Here is a 21,274-nt window from a genome sequence, read left to right on the forward strand (position 1 = left end):
GTTACAGACCCCTCTATACACCATAAGCGTCCAGTCTGGATAGGAGCAGTGTGTGATTGATAGTGCTTTGCAACATTAATGTATTATTTGATATGGTGAATTTTTTCTTCAGTATAATTTAGTTCATTCATTCTTCAGTCTTTGTCAAAAATGAGTTATGGCCCAGTCCCTAATTAAATCAGTATTAGCTAGATTAAAAAACACAGTAACTGAAAGGCTCGGCACAAGAATCAGACATTATAAAACGAGGTCACTAAAAGCTCAATTAAAAAAGTCAAATATAGAAAATGTGAGGATCATTTACATTAGTTGATAGAAGCAATACTAATATAGAAATTAAAGTGAATATAAGTTGGTTTGTGTTAGTTTATTTGTATGACTATTAGAGTTCTTTTTCTTGTTTTGGTAAACAATTTGCTGTAGAATCACAGAGTAATGGGAGATCATTTGAATCTATGTTTTTAACATACTTCCCCTTATGTGTGCTGAGTTTTAACTCACTCCCATGTGAATAACTTGCTGCATGGGAGAAGTAAAGAGTAGCTCATGCTTTATTTCAAAACAACATACAGTACACCTCATCAAGGTAATTGCACAGACTCTTCATAAGTAATTGCACACACACTTCATAACAGTCCATTGATATTTTATTCAGTATATCCATATTATGACGTGATCAACAGTGAACATTGATGAGTTTAACTTTTGTATTGAATAAGATTTTGATGTGAGCTTGTGACAAAGCAAGCAGGGATGTTTTTACTTCCTCTCTTGTTTTGCCATCTGCCTCCTTAAATTCATTTTCTTCATTTTTGACTAATTACCTTTAATAATCTGCATTTTCATAAAAGAGAAAGGTTGGCCCTCAGTCTTAAGAAATATGGCACTAGATCTAATTTTGTGCTTAGTTTTGTGTATGTAATTAGCTTTCTAATTTATTTTGGCTATTCCTAGTTAATATCTTTTATTATAGGGCGAAATCTGCAATTGTTTCATGACTTAAATTCTATTGTTGACTTATAAACAAATATAAATTCTGTACTAATTATAAGCATTTAGAAGAAGAACTACTAGGATTTTTTAAGAATTTATTTGGCTCTATATGAAAACATGTTAGCAAAGCCAGCCCTTATTTAATTCCAAAATAATTACCAGATTTGTTAAAAGCAGACTTTGTGTAAGTATATCTTTTAATTTCAATATTTAAACAAATAATTCTGCATAACCTTGGTGGTAGAAGAAACTGTTCAACGGAGGAAATTTTTCAATGTATTCAGTTAATAGAATGAGTTATATTTTAATTGTAATTTCTGTAAATTAAACATCGCACAATGTATAGTTTCAGTGCCTATTATTGTGAGGATATATAAAGGCCCGATTTTTGGTCTCGAGACAGTCAGTCTATATAAGATTTTCAGAGGGAAATTATGTACTGCTTTAAGTAACATCAATGCATCAACTTAACTATGGAATTAGTGTAACACAAATAGGTCGTGTGTTAAAACTATGACAGTGTCTGTTCAGTTTTCTTGAGAAATAGTGTCACACGTACCGTATTATTCTGCAAGAACTGTGAACTGTGTGGTTAGGTTTTTACTCTCATAGATATTTAACAGCAAACTACTGTAGCAGTATGCTAATGTTTGCCTGCAACATATTAATGAGGCTTAACATTTACCAATAGTCAACTGGCCATATAAATGTGTAATATTGGGGGGTTGTGAACAGTGAAAATAAAGAACTGTAAAACGCAACTGTGCAACTGTCATCTGCAACGTTACAACGTTAACACCCCCCCCCCCCTTCCCATTTTTCAGCCAGTATAACAATGCAGTACGTAGACACTGAGTGAGGACTGTCAACGAAGAAATAAAGCAGGAGATGTCACAAGCTGTGTAGTCTAAAAACAGTTTGTGTAGTTTCATGAACATCAAACTTGTGACATTATCTGTATCCACCTGCAGTAGTCTTTTGACAAAATATATTGTCTCATTTTTGGTTTTTTGATTACAATAAAGGTCCTGTCACAGGGAAAGAAGCTGTGTCCATACTTGGGACGTCAACATATCATTTTCTTCAATCTTCCAAGATCTTTCATAAGACTCTACAGAAAATTACTGACATTCTTATCCTATGCTGAACAGTTGTTTGGTAACCGTGATAGCTTTACGGAGATGTTTAGCAAACTCAAGTGGCAGACTCTGCAAGAGAGGTGCTGTGCATCACAGTGTAGCTTGCTCGCCAGGTTTCGAGAGGGTGCGTTTCTGGATGAGGTATCGAATATATTGCTTCCCCCTACTTATACCTCCCGAGGAGATCACGAATGTAAAATTAGAGAGATTCGGGCGTGCACGGAGCACGGAGGCTTTCAGACAGTCGTTCTTCCTGCGAACCATACGCGACTATAACAGAAAAGGGAGGTAATAACAGTGGCACGTAAAGTGCCCTCCGCCACACACCGTTGGGTGGCTTGCGGAGTATAAATGTAGATGTAGATGTAGACGTAGATGTCCAAAAACTAATAACTTAGCTTAGATTGTATCAATGAGTAAACATGCTAATCATCCTGTTTTTAACTTTCCTTTCACAATTTCATTGTAAAGAAAGCAAAAAAAAAAAAAAAAACACGCAAGGTTTTCATTGTACATTAAACAAAATGATTTTTACATCTTTCCAGTGTGTACAAGTGTTATATACCCACAACAGCCTTTCACAAAAGATATCTGCAGGTAGTTTTACTGATAGTTTTTTTCAGAGTTAAATAACAATACTCCAGTGTTTTCAGTTTCCTTAACCTTCTATCAAAATACTACGTTACAGGAAATATATCTTGTGCAGTCTCGGTAGCAACTCCTGAGACAGTCTGCAAGGGTGCTCCCAGATGAAATGATCAAAACAAACTCTGGTAGTTCCTTTTATATTCTAATTATTCATGAAATTGGTAGAGTAGTCTGGTTCTTGCACCAACACACAAATCATCTTTGTTATAGTAGGTTACAGGAAAAAATTGAGATAAGACTGGAAATGTCTAGTTGTATCAGTGTTCACAACTGTCCACAATCTCATTTAATATTTTTACTATTTTTGCAAGAAAATGCAATTAGATTTACTCATATGCTGAGTGTTAATGCTGATAATGCTTCTATGTTTTTTTTGTTATTGGACCAAAATTTAATTGACTCATATGATTTTTTGCAGGTATTTTGTAACAATGTATGTTGGAGTATATTTAGTGCCCATGGCAAGTGTTACTCAAAGCTTCATGGTTACAAGATGCAAAGTAAACATATTGTAACATGGGTTAAAAGGTGAGAGTTCCACAGTAGTGGTTTTAATATAACCACACATTTAATGTGGCTGATGTTTTTGTTGTCATTGTTGTTATTGCTTCTCATTTATTGTTTTTCAGAAGTTTTTGTGTACAAATGTAAGTGAGCACAACTCTTGCCTATTTGGTAAATATTAACTTTAGCTTCAGTTGAGCTTCCAATAATAATACAGCAGCTGAATGTTTGACTATTATATCACACTCCTACAGAGATTACTCCCAATTTTTAGGGAGGCACACACTTACAGATTTACTTTTACCTTTCAGAATGCACTCTGGTCTACCAATATAAGGTAACCTCTTTAGGTGTAAGAAATGAAACACAACACAGGTGGTGAACATCAGTTGATTGACAGTTATCTCAGACTAATTTGAACTTGGGGGCTAACTACAACAAATGGGCTGAGGAACTGTACATAGTTTATGATTCTAATGACTTTCATCATCTTCTGGAATAATATAATAATGATGCTGCTCTGTGCTTATCATTAGGAGATCTTCTGGACGTAATTCTGCAACAGTCCGAAACCACAGTGCATTGCCCATTGTCCAGCATACTCGTTACTCACTCCATTGCTTCCATGCCATCACCTCTCGAATACCCAGGTGCCTCTGAAACAACAAATACTATCCTTCTACAATAATTAAATGCTAATACATTGTATCAAGCTGCACACTATTATATCCTAGTATGATTTATAATTGTTAAGGGACATATTACGCTAGTAGATTTTATTAGTATCATACTCAAGTATGTTGTTATAATTGCTGGTTTGTGTTATGTATTTAGCAAGTCTGACATTTGTACACTCACTCAAAGAAACTACTATGTCTGAAGATGGCCTTGTAAGCCGAAAACTGGTTAGCAATAAAAGTAATATTGTAGAACAAAAGCAAACTGTTGCGTTCCATTTATTACTATTTTCGACTATGAAAATTGTTTTAAGAACTTAACAAAGTTAGCAAATGTGTGGAATACAGTCATTTCCCCTTTTCCATCCTCTCATAGACTGTCTAAATTTAACACAGAGCAATAGTTCTTAATTTTATGCATTATCTCAACATATCTGTCATAAAAGTTAAGTGGTCTTTCTCCCCACCTGAAGCATCATTTATTGGTGTCAGTTCCACCTGCTGGATGGTTACCTTAACTATTCTGTTCACATTGAGCTCACTGACATACCTTCACGTTTGGGTCCCCCTGCCACATCAGTATGTATTTTGTGGTGCAGTAAGCAAACAATTAATGCCATCATTACCCAGCAGAAACTGAATAACACACTACCGTGACAAGAAAAAAGTATTTTCCATTACTACACATTGCAACAAGTGGACTAGAGCATTAATTAGGTGATAATCCATGGGTGTATTGCCAGTGGGAAATTAATCCAAAGTAGTGAAGGTTTATAATGAGTCTGTTTCTTAATTGTCAACAATTATGAAATTAACAGCAGATTTGAAAAGTCTCTATACTTCTTTGGAAGATGATCCGTGTGAAAGACATCCTAATAACTACAACCATAGATGGAAACTTTAAGAAATTACAGAGTGTGATATTGGACAGTCAACTTGTAACTTGTATGAAACAGTAGATGGCATGAAGCAAACCATAAGATAGGGTATGGTGTAATTTACCGCAAAAGATACTTGCAAAAAAAGCCTTATCTGAGTAAAATGGTGCATTACTAAATGTTGACCAAACTAAATACTGAAGCCAATTTATAGTGAATGTTTAGGTAATTTTAAGAAAAATATAACTTATTTTGTTTCTTGAGTTGTAACTGTGAATGAGGCATGGCTCCATTACTTCACCCTGGAAACAAAACAGCAGTCAATGCAGTGGGTGAAAGTAGTTGCCCTAAACCAAAAGAAGCTCATTTGATTTAATCTGCTAGAAAGCTTATGACCGCTTATTTCTGGGATACAGGTGGGAATTCTTCTTACTGATTGCATTGTAAAAGGAAACACAATAAATGTTAACAACTAAATTTGTTTTCTGGATCAGCTGAATGAAAAACTGTGGAAAAATGGTCTGACTTGTAAAAATGACAAATACTCTTGCACACACGATAGTAATTGTTAAAGTGTGTGATTTAAAGTGTAAATAGTTTGAACTTCCACAATATTCACCAGATTTGGTACACTCTTTAACCTGTTTGAACAGCCAAAGAAATGTGTTGCTGGTAAACCTTCTGAATCCAATGAAGTGGTAACTGCAGTTGTATGGACATTTTCACAACTTCCAGTATCATGAATGAAGACTCAAATTTACTCAAAGAAAAAATGTTAAGCAGAGTACTTTATGCCCAGAAGGAATAATGTGGAAACATAATTGAATTTAGACAAATTTATTATTATTATTATTATTATTATTATTGATAATTACTACTACTACTATATCATTCATTTACTGGCAGGTTTGTAACTTCTCAACTTGCCCTATTATACATGCATCACTCCAACATTGTGGGCTGCTTCCAAACTTCGTAAATGAGTGTGGCGTGTCCCATTGTAACACTTATCTCTGCATTTGGTCAGTGCCACTCACTCATACTCCAACACTGGCAAAACAAGCTTATTTAGTTATGGAGAGAAAGGGGGGAGGGGTGGAGGAGATTACACATGATGTGGCAAATGACCTAAAAGATTTTTCATTGTTTACCGGTTAGTCCCTCAGCCGTTAGGGGTAAAACCCAATGGGACTCGGGGCAAGTAAGGCTAGCAACCTGCTTCCCTGGTACTTTAAATATGATGCTGGCAACAATCAGAGCAAAATGCCTTGGACCTTTGGAGGTGACGGAGTCCCACCTCTAACTGACAAACCAGGGACTCCTAAGATACGACTCGGCAAACAAATGGTAATGAGATGGGGAGCTATTAATATCAATGGGGGCTACTCTGGGAAGAAGGTAGAGCTGGCAGAGGCTGCAAGTAAGATGGGGCTGGACGTTCTAGCTGTTAGTGACATTCGGGTAAGGGTTGAGAAAGAAGAGGAAGTGGGAGAATACAAGGTCTACCTGTCAGGAGTCAAAGCAGGAATAGCACAATGGGGTGTAGGGCTTTACATCAGGAAAGAAATGGAACCCAGCGTAGTTGCAATAAGGTATGTAAACGAACGACTGATGTGGATAGATTTGACAGTGTCTAGCAAGAAAATTAGGATTGTGTCAGTATATTCGCATTGTGAAGGGACAGATCAAGATAAGATGGATAGTTTTTATGAGGCACTCAGTGATGTAGTTGTCAGAGTAAAGGACAAGGACAGTGTTCTGCTCATGGGTGATTTTAACGCCAGGATTGGAAATCGAACAGAAGGGTATGAAAAGGTTATGGGTAAATTTGGAGAGGATATGGAGACCAACAGGAACGGGAAACAACTCTTGGATTTCTGTGCCAGTATGGGCTTAGTAATCACAAACTCCTTTTTTAAACATAAGAACATTCACCGGTATACTTAGGAAGGCAGGGGAACCAGATCTGTCATTGACTATATAATAACAGATCAGGAATTCAGGAAGGCTGTGAGGGACACACGTGTATTCAGGGGATTCTTTGATGACACTGATCATTATTTAATCTGTAGTGAAATTGGGATTGTGAGGCCGAAAGTGCAGGAGGTCAGGTCCATATGTAGGAGGATAAGAGTGGAGAAACTTCAGGATAAGGAAATCAGGCACAAGTACATAAGAGCGATCTCAGAAAGGTACCAGTTAGTTGAATGTAGCCAATTACAGTCATTGGAAAAGGAATGGACAAGGTACAGGGACACAGTACTAGAAGTGGCTAAAGAATGTCTTGGAACAGTAGTGTGTAAAAGTAGGAAGAAGCAAACAGCTTGGTGGAATGATACAGTCAAGGCAGCCTGTAAAAGGAAAAAGGAGGCGTATCAAAAATGGCTACATACCAGAACCCAGGTAGACAGAGAAAGTTATGTTGAAGAAAGAAACAAAGCCAAACAGATAATTGCAGCATCCAAGAAGAAATCGTGAGAAGACTTTGGAAACAGATTGGAGACTATGGGTCAAGCTGCTGGAAAACCATTCTGGAGTGTAATTAGCAGTCTTCGAAAGGGAGGTAAGAAGGAAATGACAAGTATTTTGGACAGGTCAGGAAAACTGCTGGTGAATCCTGTGGATGCCTTGGGAAGATGGAGGGAATATTTTGAAGAGTTGCTCAATGTAGGTGAAAATACGATCAGTAATGTTTCAGATTTCGAGGTAGAATGGGATAGGAATGATGATGGAAATAGGATCACATTTGAGGAAGTGGAAAAAATGGTCAATAGATTGCAGTGCAATAAAGCGGCTGGGGTGGATGAAATTAAGTCGGAACTCATCAAATACAGTGGAATGTCAGGTCTTAAATGGCCACACAGGATAATTGAAATGGCCTGGGAGTCAGGACAGGTTCCATCAGACTGGACAAAAGCAGTAATCACACCAATCTTTAAACATGGAAACAGAAAAGATTGTAACAACTACAGAGGTATCTCTTTAATCAGCGTTGTGGGTAAAATCTTCTCAGGTATTGTTGAAAGGAAAGTGCGAGTATTAGTTGAGGACCAATTGGATGAAAATCAGTGTGGGTTTAGGCCTCTTAGAGGTTGTCAGGACCAGATCTTTAGCTTACGGCAAATAATGGAGAAGTGTTATGAGTGGAACAGGGAATTGTATCTATGCTTTATAGATCTAGAAAAGGCATATGACCGGGTTCCTAGGAGGAAGTTATTGTCTGTTCTACAAGATTATGGAGTACGAGGCAAACTTTTGCAAGCAATTAAATGTCTTTACATGGATAGTCAGGCAGCAGTTAGAGTTGACGGTAAATTGAGTTCATGGTTCAGAGTAGTTTCAGGGGTAAGACAAGGCTGCAACCTGTCTCCATTGTTGTTCATATTATTCATGGATCATATGTTGAAAACAATAGACTGGCTGGGTGAGATTAAGATATGTGAACACAAAATAAGCAGTATTGCATATGCGGATGACTTAGTTGTGATGACAGATTCGATTGAAAGTTTGCAAAGTAATATTTCAGAGCTAGATCAGAAATGTAAGGACTATGGTATGAAGATTAGCATCTCCAAAACGAAAGTAATGTCAGTGGGAAAGAAATATAAACGGATTGAGTGCCAAATAGGAGGAACAAAGTTAGAACAGGTGGACGGTTTCAAGTACTTAGGATGCATATTCTCACAGGATGGCAACATAGTGAAAAAACTGGAAGAGAGGTGTAGCAAAGCTAATGTAGTGAGCGCTCAGCTACGATCTACTCTCTTCTGCAAGAAGGAAGTCAGTACCAAGACTAAGTTATCTGTGCACCGTTCAATCTTTCGACCAACTTTGTTGTATGGGAGCGAAAGCTGGGTAGATTCAGGTTACCTTATCAACAAGGTTGAGGTTACGGATATGAAAGTAGCTAGGATGATTGCAGGTACTAGTAGATGGGAACAATGGCAGGAGGGTGTCGACAATGAGGAAATCAAAGAAAAACTGGGAATGAACTCTATAGATGTAGCAGTCAGGGCGAACAGGCTTAGATGGTGGGGTCATGTTACACGCATGGGAGAAGCAAGGTTACCCAAGAGACTCATGGGTTCAGCAGTAGAGGGTAGGAGGAGTCGGGGCAGACCGAGGAGAAGGTACCTGGATTCCTGGATTCGGTTAAGAATGATTTTGAAGTAATAGGTTTAACATCAGAAGAGGCATCAATGTTAGCACTGAATAGGGGATCATGGAGGAACTGTATAAGGGGGGCTATGCTCCAAACTGAACGCTGAAAGGCATAATCAGTCTTAAATGATGATGATGATGATGATGATGATGATGATGATGATGATGATGATGTTAATAGCATGAATGGCCACAGGCCAGCTGTCTGCCCCGCACTCACTGTTCCATTGCGTGCTGTGCATGTAACAGAAGGAACCTGTCTATCTTGTCCTAAAATTGCCTTTTGTATGCCCTTCTACAAAAATGACACAACCAATGAGATCTCTCTCTCTCTCTCTCTCTCTCTCTCTCTCTGTGTGTGTGTGTGTGTGTGTGTGTGTGTGTGTGTGTGTGTGTGTGTGTGTGTGTGTGTGTGTGTGTTTTATTATCTAATTCTTATGTATGAGAGATATATCCATAAAATAATATAATTTTTTTAGAAAAAATTTCATTTATTCATCTACATCAATTTCATCTACTTCAAAACAATCCTCATTAGATATTATACGCTTAGTCCAAAGCTTTATCCAATCCCCAAAACATCTTTCTGTGATGCATTTTTAATCTGATTATACTCGTGAAACAATGGTAGTGTAAGTTTCTCCATTTTTGGAAACAGGAAAAAAATTACATAGTGACATGTCTGGTGACTGGATGATGAGGTATCAGTACAGTATTTTACTAGCCAAAAATTCATGAACTGGGAAAAAAAATAATAAGAGCAGGTGCATTACTATGGTGCAAAAACCCTAAATTGTTTCACCATAAATGTGGGCATGGCTTTTTTTTCCCCAGATTGCATTATGCAAACAGTGTTGCAATTGTAAGTAGTGCTCCTTATTAATTGTTTGACTATGAGTTGAGAACACATGGTGTACTAACACAGTGAGCATAGCATTCGTATTTGACTGCACTTGTCTAGATTTTTCAGTCTTGGCAATCCATAGTGCTTTCACTGGTATGATAGAGCATTTCAGTATCGTATCCGTAAACCCTAGTTTTGTCACCAGTTATGACTTTTTTTCATAGTTCTGCATTGTTGTTGATACCATCTAGCAACTTGTGAGGATATTACCTTCACCACTGTTTTTCTCCGAAATTCAAAAATTTTGGAACAACTTTCGCTTTCACGCATTTCATACCAGAAGTATCTGCAAAAATTTTTTTTCACATATGCCATCTGATATGCCAACACTATAAACAATTTCTCTGATTGTGATTCAGCAATCATACATAACCATTTCTTTTACTTTTCCCATGATTTATTGATTTCTGATGTGATGGGGTGTCCAGGGTATTTATGATTGTCAGCGTCTTGATGACCTCTTCTAAATGCTTATACCACTTGTAAACTCTAGTTTTACTCATAGAAGACTCACTAAAAGCAATATTTAACATTTCTAAGACTTAATATTGCTTCTTTCTTATAGAAAATTTTGTAGTAGTTCTCTGATCCATTTTTATAAAAAACGTATAATTGCTGATACTGCACCTGTAAGCTATGTGTAAGTTGACAACAGACTGAATATGCTATATAGCCAACACAACAATGAAAAAATACACAAATCTGACTCTACAACATGTGAAATTACAAAATTCCAATTACTTTCTGAAAACACGTTGGAGAGAAGCTTTTTGTACCCTCTACATTTTTTCAAGTTTAGCCATGTTCATTGGTCTTTTATTTAAGGACATATCATTGCCAGTATCGTACAACTTGAATATCATCTTTCATCTTGTGGTAACTCTAAACCTATCCTGCAACTTGTCTTCCTATCCTGTGATGTGGTTTGGAGCAATGATTTTCTTCTCCTATGGGGCTGTGCATCATATTCTTCCCTATTTTGTATTGCACCTTTTATGCTATTCTACAAGTTACCTATTATAGCAACAGAAACTGTAAATAATAATAATAATAATAATAATAATAATAATAATAATAATAATAATAATAATAGCACTAGTTAACAAATTTAAACATTTTCTGCATCTGGTTTGTAAATGTGTGGATTTACCTAACTTTGTGGTGCTGAATACACTGGTAAAATCAGTTTTTCTCTAAGACATCACATTTCCTAGATACACGGCAGAATAAAAAATGGTACTAGTGAAAATTGACAGAATTAAGTCAAACAAAAATACACATTCAGAAAATTTGAAATCAATACTGTTTTGTTTGTATATATGGGCATGATGCCAATAAAAGGTCCAGATTAGATCAGAAGATATTTTCACCTTTAATCATCTTTGGTTTCTGAAAAATGTGACGACAGAGCTCTTCTTTTTTTTCTTTTTCTTTTTTTTCCATTTCATCACTCTCCTTAACAAGACCCCAGCAGTAGTCACCCATCATCAAAGGGTTCCAATGGCATTGATAGTGGTGTTCTGTGGTAAGAATGTCTTAGTGAAAGTGTTCACCATGCTCGTCGCTTACGTCTCCCAAATTTTCCGGGATGAAATCAAGGTGAGAATGTAAAAAGTGAATTTAAAGCAATATTCTATACCCCATATTCTTATAGTTGTCCAACAGACCATTCACAATGGTAACATAGTTTTTGTCTTTCTTGTTACCCAAAAAGCCCTTCACAATTGCTTTAAAAGAAAACCTAGCAGATAATTGGATACCTGTAAGTTTGGCATCAAAGGTTGGATCTTTCAGCAATTTTCTTGTTTGTGGTCCAACAAATATACCCTCTTTCAGCTTTGCCTCACTTAATTTGGGAAATGTTTCTTTTAAGTGATTGAAGGCCTCACCTTCTTTATGCCGAGCTTTTACAGAGTTCTTGATAAGGCCCAACTTAATATGAAGGGGAGGCAAAATGATTTTATCAAGCTCAACCAATGGGGTATTGTCCACATTTACATTTCCAGGGACATATGACTTCCTTATAGGACATTCCTTGACAGTATAGTGGTTCTTCATGTCACGGCTGTCCCAAAGGTGCAAAAAGCAGCAGTATTTTGTGATTCCAGCCTGTGAATCTGTAAGGAGTGCAACAACTTTTAAATCGCAGCAGAGCTGCCATTCATGATCCTTATATTTGATTGCCTCTAGCAGCAAAGCCATGGTTTCATGTCTGTTGTCTAAGTCAAAGGTTCTAATGGAAATGCATTGCTATTATGCAGTAGTACTGCTTTCATGCTTGTTTTACTGAAGTCCATAAATAGTTGTCACTCCTGTGGATTATGTTGGACACCTGACTGCATCATCAGACCATTGACTTCTCTACATACACACATTGCATTCTGCATGTTGAAATATTGAGCGAAGGATGCACCTTTTGATCTGATCTCCCTGGAGCTAGAAGGTTTCGTTGTTGCAGTCTCGACCCCAAGAGTTCAGCTTGCTGTATTGAAAGTTTTAGATTGCGAACCAAATCGTTCATTTCGTTTTGATGAAAGAACTGAGGTGAAGTGTCATGTTATTGAGGGTAGTACTCTTCTATATGTGCAATACTTTCTGATTCACTTGACATGGTGTTTGGTCCCATGGCTTTCAAGTTACGGACAGGAAAAGGTAACCCCTCATCATGGGGCACAGGCAAATGCACTGAAGATATGTTTGATGTTTGGATACTTTGTCTAATTTTGCTTGAATATCCCAAAATATTTGAGAGACAGAAGTAACAGTCTGAACCATGGTCATTAGGCTCACACCACACCATTGGAACAGTGAATGCTATGACTCAGCGTTTTCCTTTCAACCAATCGGTCATGGTTGTAGTACAGGTTATGCAGGTGCAAAATTTTTATCTTGATCACCAACAGGACAATCAAAATACAATTTATATGCCTTCTTAACCAAATCAGTGATTGGTTTCCTTTGGGCTTTTGGAGTGAATTTCCCACACACATAACAAAAGTTGTTGGGGTGGTTCAGACAGCAACGACATTTACTATTTGCCATTTTTCTTAGTGTAAGTTTTAAACACAAACGGTTTGCACTATGTTTCCCAGGAAACACTCACTGAGGATCTCTTTCACATCACTGGATTACCACACCAACCATTTACTGACAATTTGTAGATCTTCTAGCTCTTCTCTGGAAATCAAAAACAGACAATTAAACAACAAAACAGAAGAACAGCAAAAAGCGAAATACTCAATACAAAAAATAAAAAACCTTTAAAAATGCAAAAATGGTATGTGCTAGGACATTTTGAAAGGTATATTCGGATTATACCCACCAAAATACATACTAGTTGATGTATCACTTCCCAGATGCAAAATAGCTGTTGACTAGTGTAATTGTTGCTGTTGTTAGTAATTGACTAATAACAAACTGTCATTTCGTTTGGTGATTTAAATTGCTGAGTGTCTTACAGTTTATAGTTTGTGACATGTGATATCAGTGCTGTATTTTAAATTCATTATTTCCAGGTGTCTGTACCAATGCGATCCTCAGTAAGTGTTATTTTATCAGATCCAGCACCAGATGCAAATATGTCTCATCCTGACTATGAACAGACAGCTCATGATCATGCTGCAGTACTTGTACTTGTTAAACAGATAGGTAAGTCTCCTTTTGCATTTTAAGCAAACAAATATTTCTAGATCAAGCATTTTTGATGAAATTTGTAATATTTGTTACAAAATTTTTTGTGTATTGACATTTCAGGAAGCCAGATTAAGCAGAAAAATTTTAATCGAATCTTCGATCGAATTGCACGTGTGAACCATATAAAAGTAGTAGACTCAAATGGAGTGTCCCGTGAAGTTATCTCCCGTTATGTAAAAGACTATCCTGTAGAAAATAATGATTGGGGAGATTACCAGACACATCGCCGTGTTCTTGGCCTAATTTCTGTCGGTAGGTGTGGTACATCTATTATTATTATTCTTATTGTTGTTGTTGTTGTTGTTGTTGTTGTTGTTGTTGTTGTTGTTGTTGTTATACTCTTGTGAGCATGTGCATGGTCAGTGTGCACCACGAGACATAACATTAGTCCTTTATCTTCTGTACCAGGGTGTATACACCCTGGGAAATCTGGGAAAAACCCAAGAATTTTTTCATCCGGGAGAAAACCGGAAAAAACCCAGGAATTTTCCATTGTTTTAGTTTTCAGTTAAATTTTTGTAATTGTTACTGGTAAGAACTGACACTCTAACAAAGAGTATTACTGTATCCCAGTACTGTAGCTAAAATAAAACTTAAGTTGCAAAGGAAATGAGCCATTTACAACAACAAAACACAGTGCACACACAAGCGTCTGTCACAGAAAAATGTGTCAAGGCTTTAGGACAAAGATGCTATATTCATAACAACAAACTGCATCCAGTGAGTGTGACTTCACAGCTGTTTACATTAGGTTCGTTTGAGCAGTTGCCAACGGGCTCATGCTCAGTTGAGCCGCGTATGAGTAGTACCTTCTCCTACTTCCAGTTCCTTAAAATGTGGCTGTTAGCTATATCGGCAGTAGCAACAAGTGGTCACATGCTACCAGGTAAAATTTTTTTAGTGCACCCAAGCTGCCAGATTCGCACATGCGCAGAGCAGTCTTGAGTTGTAGAGGGGATGGGGTAGTCTCCACAAGACCCGTGTTTACATTTAGTTATTTTGCTGTTTCCTGTTTGCAACTCTCATGTCAAATGAACACAAAACGGATTTCTTTGGTCAGGAAGTATCAATGAATTAAAATACATTCACATAATTATGGAATGCTAAAATATGTTATTGGTTTCAGTTTTCTTATACATACATAAACAAACAAACAAACATTTTTGGCAATCAAGCATTAATCAACTACCATGCAGAACAATGAAATTAATTTTGTCAGTTTATTAAAGAAATTTAGCTTCTATTAATCTTTTATGCTGAGGCAGTCAATTTATTAGAAATGAAGTGTTTCAGTCCACACCATTGGTAGCTTCAAGTGTTCGCTCAATTGCAGGTGCATGTTTTCGTTGTCTGGCCCATGGCGGATACAGAAAAACCTCAAGCAAGGGGCACTAAAGATCTCTTGAGCTACCTTTACTTTTACCATTATAAAAATACGATGACGCGGATGAACTTGCTACAAAGGGAAGTAAAACTACACTATAACTCGATTCATTTGAATCAACTGATGAAAAAAATGAACGAATAGCATGTGGGCTGCCTGAAAGGGGGAATCGCAGGTGGTAAATGCGGGCGGCCCCATAAGGGAAGGGCGCGCACCCCGGCCGCCCCCCCCCCCCCCCATATGTATTCACCACTCTGTCTGGCGCATGTGGCATTATGCCATAATAAAGAACCAAACATGAGATAATACAGCATCTCGCGTCCGTCGGCCGTCGTAATTTAATATATTATTATTGTTATTATTATTATTTTTTGATTGTTGCCGACTTACGTGGTGGGCCTTAATAAAAATGATATTCCATTTAATTTTGATTTTACGGTTAAATGCTTTCCTGAAGTTCTCCTTTTTAACAATATTAATCTCAAATTATTTGTTACGTTAATGAATGTTAGACTTGCTGCACCTTAAAACATGAGCATACAGGCTGAACAATGAATTTAACTTTTCATATTAATTTCCTCGGCTAGTCAGTTCACTTTAAAGCAAAAGATCTTTAGTTATTAATTATAATTGCGGCCCACACACGTGCGAGAGTATTTTTTCTTACCTCCATTAACCATTGCCACGTAGTCGAAGTCCTGGCTCTGGCTGTCGGCTATGGTACTGAAAATAAGAATCTTAAAGCTACGTATTTCTGCAACTTCGTGCGGCTGTGGAGAAAAATTAATATTATGTTAATAGCGGGCGAGTATTTCACTTCCACTAATTTTCATAAGTTAATATCGCCACGTAATGGCGTCGTTGGCTGCATCGGCCGCTGCGATTGTTGAACTGTAAATTACTTGAATGCAGGTTAATTCAAGGAAGGCGGACATGAAATCGGGATCACCTCTTACAAATTAAAAGTGCACAATAATATTCAATTAATATATTATCTGCTTAACTCATACAAATATGCTTACATTTGTCAGCACTCGAAACATGTCCGTCTATACACACTCAAGACAAAGAGGAAGTGAAGTCGACTAAAAAATTAACAAAAGAGCGTATCTTGTTGTCTCTTTAGATCATTTTGTCATAAATTATTTCTTTGCAATCTAAACCTACACAGAGAAATTATTATTTTACGGCTACATGATAAAAATATATTATTCAATTTTTAAGTCTTTTCGTAATATAGCACTGGGGACGCTATAAGCAGTGGTATTCCAGGATAATTTACATCCCGAAAACTACACCAAACAGCTTAATATAAGGTTGTGGCCTGCGTCATTGTGAATCTGGACACATGATTGTGCGCATTAAGCCACATTATGCATTTAGTATGATTCACAAAATTTCAATGCTGTTGGATTATCCTCTGATGCCCTGTTTCTTTTATTATGTAATCTAAGATGTATAATGCTTTATACGTACAAACTTACAGGCTTCCTACTTCATCATTGCTGCACTCGCGCAGAAAAAGATGCCTGTTTTCTGCACTTGGAAAGCATTACTTTCAAAGTAAATTTCCTTTTACGCAAACTGTGCCATCAGAAAAGGACAGCTGCATTGAAATGAAGGACAGTATTCCCTGCAGTATATAGTTCATACCAAAATGAATGGCAATCTTTCTCAACAACTAAACTCCAGTTTTGTAGAATACATTGACGACAAGTTTGAAGAGGTGGTAGTACTGGAAAAGACGTTTAATGGCCCTGTCCAACAAACTCCATTCCTTTGTGAACCTAACTTTCCTGTGCATCCCTTGGTGTTATTCCTCTTACTAGTTGCCCTTCCCCACAATAGGAATTTTGTACGACTGATGATATTATTATTTTCTACTATGACTTGATATGACAGTTTGTAAAGGAATTTCATACAAACCTTTAAAAGAAGAGCTGTATTTTGTCTGCCATATTCAGAAAGGGACAAGATACAACTGAGTAGATGCAGTATTCATCATACCTTACTCCTAGAAAATGTATGGTATACTATTGTGTTGTCAGATGTTAGATATCATAGCCCATGAGGTGTTTTAAGTACCTTCACATCGACCATGTAATACTGCTGTACTCAAAAGTTCAATTGTGGCAACTGCGGACACCCCTTTCACAGTGGAACAGTTCGCAAACACTTTCTGACCTGAGTTAACTGCCAGGATCAATACTGTTCAGGGTTAAGGATACATCATATTTTTAAATAGGAAAGAAAAATATAGGAATATAAAACACTTGATCAGTTGTACTTCAACACTAAGAATAAATACAGATGTTTTCACTGTCAATTCTCCATGTAAGCCATGAAGTACATGGCTAGCTTCTTTATGGCACCAGGATTCTGGGCAATGCCCACTATGCCAAGTGGGCAATTCTGTTGTGGCTGTGGAGAGAGTTTCCAGTTGAAGTGATTGATACCAGGACAAATAATCTACAATGAAACAGGTTACTCCTCCGCCAATACTGTGCCTATGAGGCCTCATCAATCTACTTGCATGGGCATGGTCATTATGATGCTGACTATTAAAACATCATGCCATTAGTGCTCTTCACTATGCTGTCAGAGATGGAACAGTTACGTTGCCATCAACACAATGTGACTGTACCCCTTTCCTCATGTTGAGACTAACATCCTCTTTGCCTCAGACCCCACTCTCCACCAGAATAACAGTACCCTCACTCAGGCATCTCCTAGTAGAGGTTTGCCATCTGAGGAACCTCCTTCCCAATGTCCAGTGATTCTACACTGCCCAATGGCTGATGAAGCCACAGGCTGTAAGTTTTAAGGTGTCCATTCTTCTCCTAATGTTAAAACAGATAAATCCTCACAGGACCTAAAACTTTCAAGAGACATAAAGCAGAGGAAGTAAAATTCCAAGGTGAAAGCAATTATAATGACACCTGTGGCACTGGACCCACTCCCCCGTTCATTTCTGAACCTGTGTTTGTGGATACTCTATTAACAGTTACACTGCCCCTCCCCCCCCCCTTTTTCAGTCAGCACAATGCCTATATGGTGTTAATTAAGTGGAATTTTAGTGGATATTACTCCCACCTCTCTGAGCTCTGACAGTATTGTCATCCTACACAGTCTCCAAAGCCCTACAAGAAACACAGTTCTCTGGCAGTTACTACCCACCATTGAACATTACCATCCCTACTACAGAAACAATATTATCCCTGAGAAAAAGTCTGGAGAGTCTATATGTTTATTCACTCACATGTTCATAACAAATAGTTTCTCCATTGTACAGCATAAGAAGCAGAAGTTGTGCAGGTTTGGATTATCACTTATGTCATGCTCTAATATCTGCTGGTCTCATGATAGGAAAACAATGTACCCCAAGATCATCAGTTTGATTCAGTAAATATCACCACCCCTCTTCCTGCCTAAAGATTTAAAGACTCATAATTGTCCTTAGAGGAAAAACAAATAGTCCAGAAAGGGTCTCTTAATAGAAGTACTACTTTCTGATTTTGATGTGCATTATTTTAACAATGGAACTCCTACCAGTTATTCCTTGGTCTTCTGTCTTGTGTTTCCACCCTTCTGTTTGTTGTGTTTGTTGTTGTTGTTGTTGTTGTTGTTGCTTTTTATTTCCCACCCTGGTCTCCCTTGTAGTTTGACCTCCCTTTCTAAAATGTGTTTACATAGTATGAACCATTTGGGGAAGAACTCCCTCTCTAGTATCTCCACCATGAGTTCTTCTCCTCCTCCCCCCCACCCACCACCACCACCACCACCACCACCACCACCACCACCTCCTCCTTCCTTCCCCCCCCTCTCCCCTGCTATGTCGGAGAAGCACATGTAACCAGTCCATGTGGTGGGGCTGTTATGTACCTATCTGGCTGAGATCCCTGACAACACAGCGATCACACTTCAGGTACCTAAGCTGTCACTACCTCATGGCCTTGTGTAAGCGTGCCTAGACGATGTTGTTTATCTTTTTGGGGCATCATAACTCCTGACAACAACCTCCATATAAGGGAGCCCTTACCATGGCTGGGTGGCACCCACAGAGTGAGCTCTGGACTGGAATGGCTAGTAAAAGAGCAGAAGCTCTGCAGGTGAAGTCTGCTGAGCTCCATATTTCTGGCTGCTCATCTGCAGCTGTCTCTTCAGGCAGCAAAGTTTCTCTCTCTGCTTCTAAGTTTGCTTCCTTGGCCTTGCCCACCTTTGCTACCCGCTGTGAGGAGGTCCAGTCCCACCAACTTGGAGCAAAACCCTTTCCCTGTTGCTTGGTTTGTTCCAGGACAGATGGGTAGACTTTTGCCATTACCAAACTGCTCATTTTTGTAGAACATATCTAAGATAAGTTTTGTGAAGCTGACTCACTTAGAAAGATGCAATATGGTTCCCTAATGATTAAAACCTCATGTGTCAATTAGTTGGTGTCCCAGTATGCTTGTGAGTAGTTAGGATACACCCTGATGAGCATTACTTCTCACCAGTCCTTAAATATGACCCAAGGCATTATTTTCACAGTGTCCTTCAAGCTCAGGAGGAACTCGGGACTAATCGTGAATGGTCTGATGTTCATTTCAATAGTGAGTCCAGAGTGTCTGTAATGAGAGCAGTATTCTGGAATCGGTCCTTTGATCGATCTTACCGGGGTTTCATCCTGGCTTTTGAGGTGGCGCCCTTCCAGAAAAAGTCAAAGTTATGGTTTACCATTGTGACGTGAAGTCCTACGTCACACCTCCCATGTTCTGCATCCTGTGTCTCCGTTTTTGTGGTGATGTGTAGTGAATATTATTTACAGTGACTGTGGCCACATTTTCTGTGTGGGAAGTCCTCACACCCCACCACCCAAGTGTGTGAACTGTTCTGGTCCACATTCTCCTCGCTCGCCAGATTGCCTGATCTATAACAAGGAAAGGAAGGTTCAGGAACTGAAAAGCCACGACCATCTAGCATACTGTGAGGCCTGACAGATGCTAGAATGTCTCCACCTGGTACCTTTAATGTCTACCTTTGCTTCTGTTCTGTCCTTTCCTCCTCCTTCCTCTTTATCTCCCTCCTATCTCCTTTCCCTTTTCTCCTCCCTGGTGGTTCTTATTCACTCCTCGTATGGAACTGCTCCTGTTTCTTGCCCAGAGAGAGAGAGAGAGAGAGAGAGAGAGAGAGAGAGAGAGAGAGAGAGAGAGAGAGGGAGGGAGGGAAAAAAGAAACCCTTCTCTGGCACTCGCCAGGGGTGGGACTATCTAGCACCCTCCTCCCCAACATCTCCAGGCCAAGAAAGCTGTTACTTTGAGTTGGACATGTGACTCATGCTCTGTTAGCCTCAAGGTCACTCATTCTTTTGAGATCCTGATATTGCTGTGACTTGCTCTCTTCCTGACTACACCTCTTCTAGATCTCTGGAGGAAAATGGAGAAGAAGAAAAGGAGGAGGAGAAGAAGCAGTGCAAGTCTCAAGATGAGCTACCCCCTCACACCCCTCCTCCTACCCCCATCCCGGTATCCCAGGGGATGCCGTCCCTTCTCTCTCAATCAGCTTCTGATCATATATTCATGGATGTCACTCCTTCCTTACTGGTGATGGACATTGACTTGGCACAATGACCAATTATGAATTCACTATCCATCCAACCTCTTGCCCTACTCTTCTCCGATGGAACTGTAATGATTAGTATCATCATGTTCTGGAATTGTGGTCTCTTCTTTCTCTTCACTCTGTAGCTTGTGTTGTATCGCAGGAATCTCATTTTGTGAATACGCATTCAACAACTTTTCATGGTTTCCAAGCCTTCTGCCAGAACTGGGTCAGCACTTTGCAAGCCTCCAGTGGTATCTTTATGTTGGTCCACACAGATATTGTTAGTTCCTTGGTTCCTCCTCATATTGCACTGGAAGCATTGGCTGTTCAGATCCATTTAGATTTTGTGGTAGTGATATGCAATCTACATTTACCCCCATACCCGGCTTCATATGCTTCCTACTCTTCTTGCTCTCCTTCGACTGCTCCCTCCCCTCATCTTTCTCCTTTGGGATTTTAATGCCCATAACTCTCTGTGGGGTGGCACTGTGACCACCGACTGGGGCAGGAACGTTGAAGACCTGCTGGTAGGGCTCGGTCTCTGCCTCCTCAACACTGTCCCCTCCACACACTTTATCGGCTATTAATATTGCCAACTGTATCCCTGGATTCCTCCCCTCCGTTCAGTGACGATTTGTGCAACAGTGATCATTTTCAGATTGTCTTACCTTTTCTTGAGAATCACTCGCCTACACGCCTTCCCGGATGGATTT

At 38.7% G+C, this 21,274-nt stretch overlaps 1 protein-coding gene across 2 annotated transcripts in view; it reads left to right on the forward strand.

Annotated features, from left to right (window-relative positions):
- LOC126162475 (protein brunelleschi) overlaps positions 1 to 21,274 on the forward strand; it is a 272,584-nt gene that overhangs the window by 41,184 nt on the left and 210,126 nt on the right. For both annotated transcript variants that reach the window (XM_049919012.1, XM_049919011.1), the window contains exons 2-4: positions 3,199 to 3,308; positions 13,420 to 13,552; positions 13,658 to 13,849. In XM_049919012.1, coding sequence (XP_049774969.1) covers positions 13,432 to 13,552; positions 13,658 to 13,849 — 313 coding nt within the window. In that variant the 5' untranslated portion in view covers positions 3,199 to 3,308; positions 13,420 to 13,431. The remainder of the gene's footprint in view (positions 1 to 3,198; positions 3,309 to 13,419; positions 13,553 to 13,657; positions 13,850 to 21,274) is intronic.

The sequence above is a fragment of the Schistocerca cancellata genome, chromosome 2, assembly GCF_023864275.1.
Source record: "Schistocerca cancellata isolate TAMUIC-IGC-003103 chromosome 2, iqSchCanc2.1, whole genome shotgun sequence".
In the NCBI taxonomy this organism is placed as follows: domain Eukaryota; kingdom Metazoa; phylum Arthropoda; class Insecta; order Orthoptera; family Acrididae; genus Schistocerca; species Schistocerca cancellata.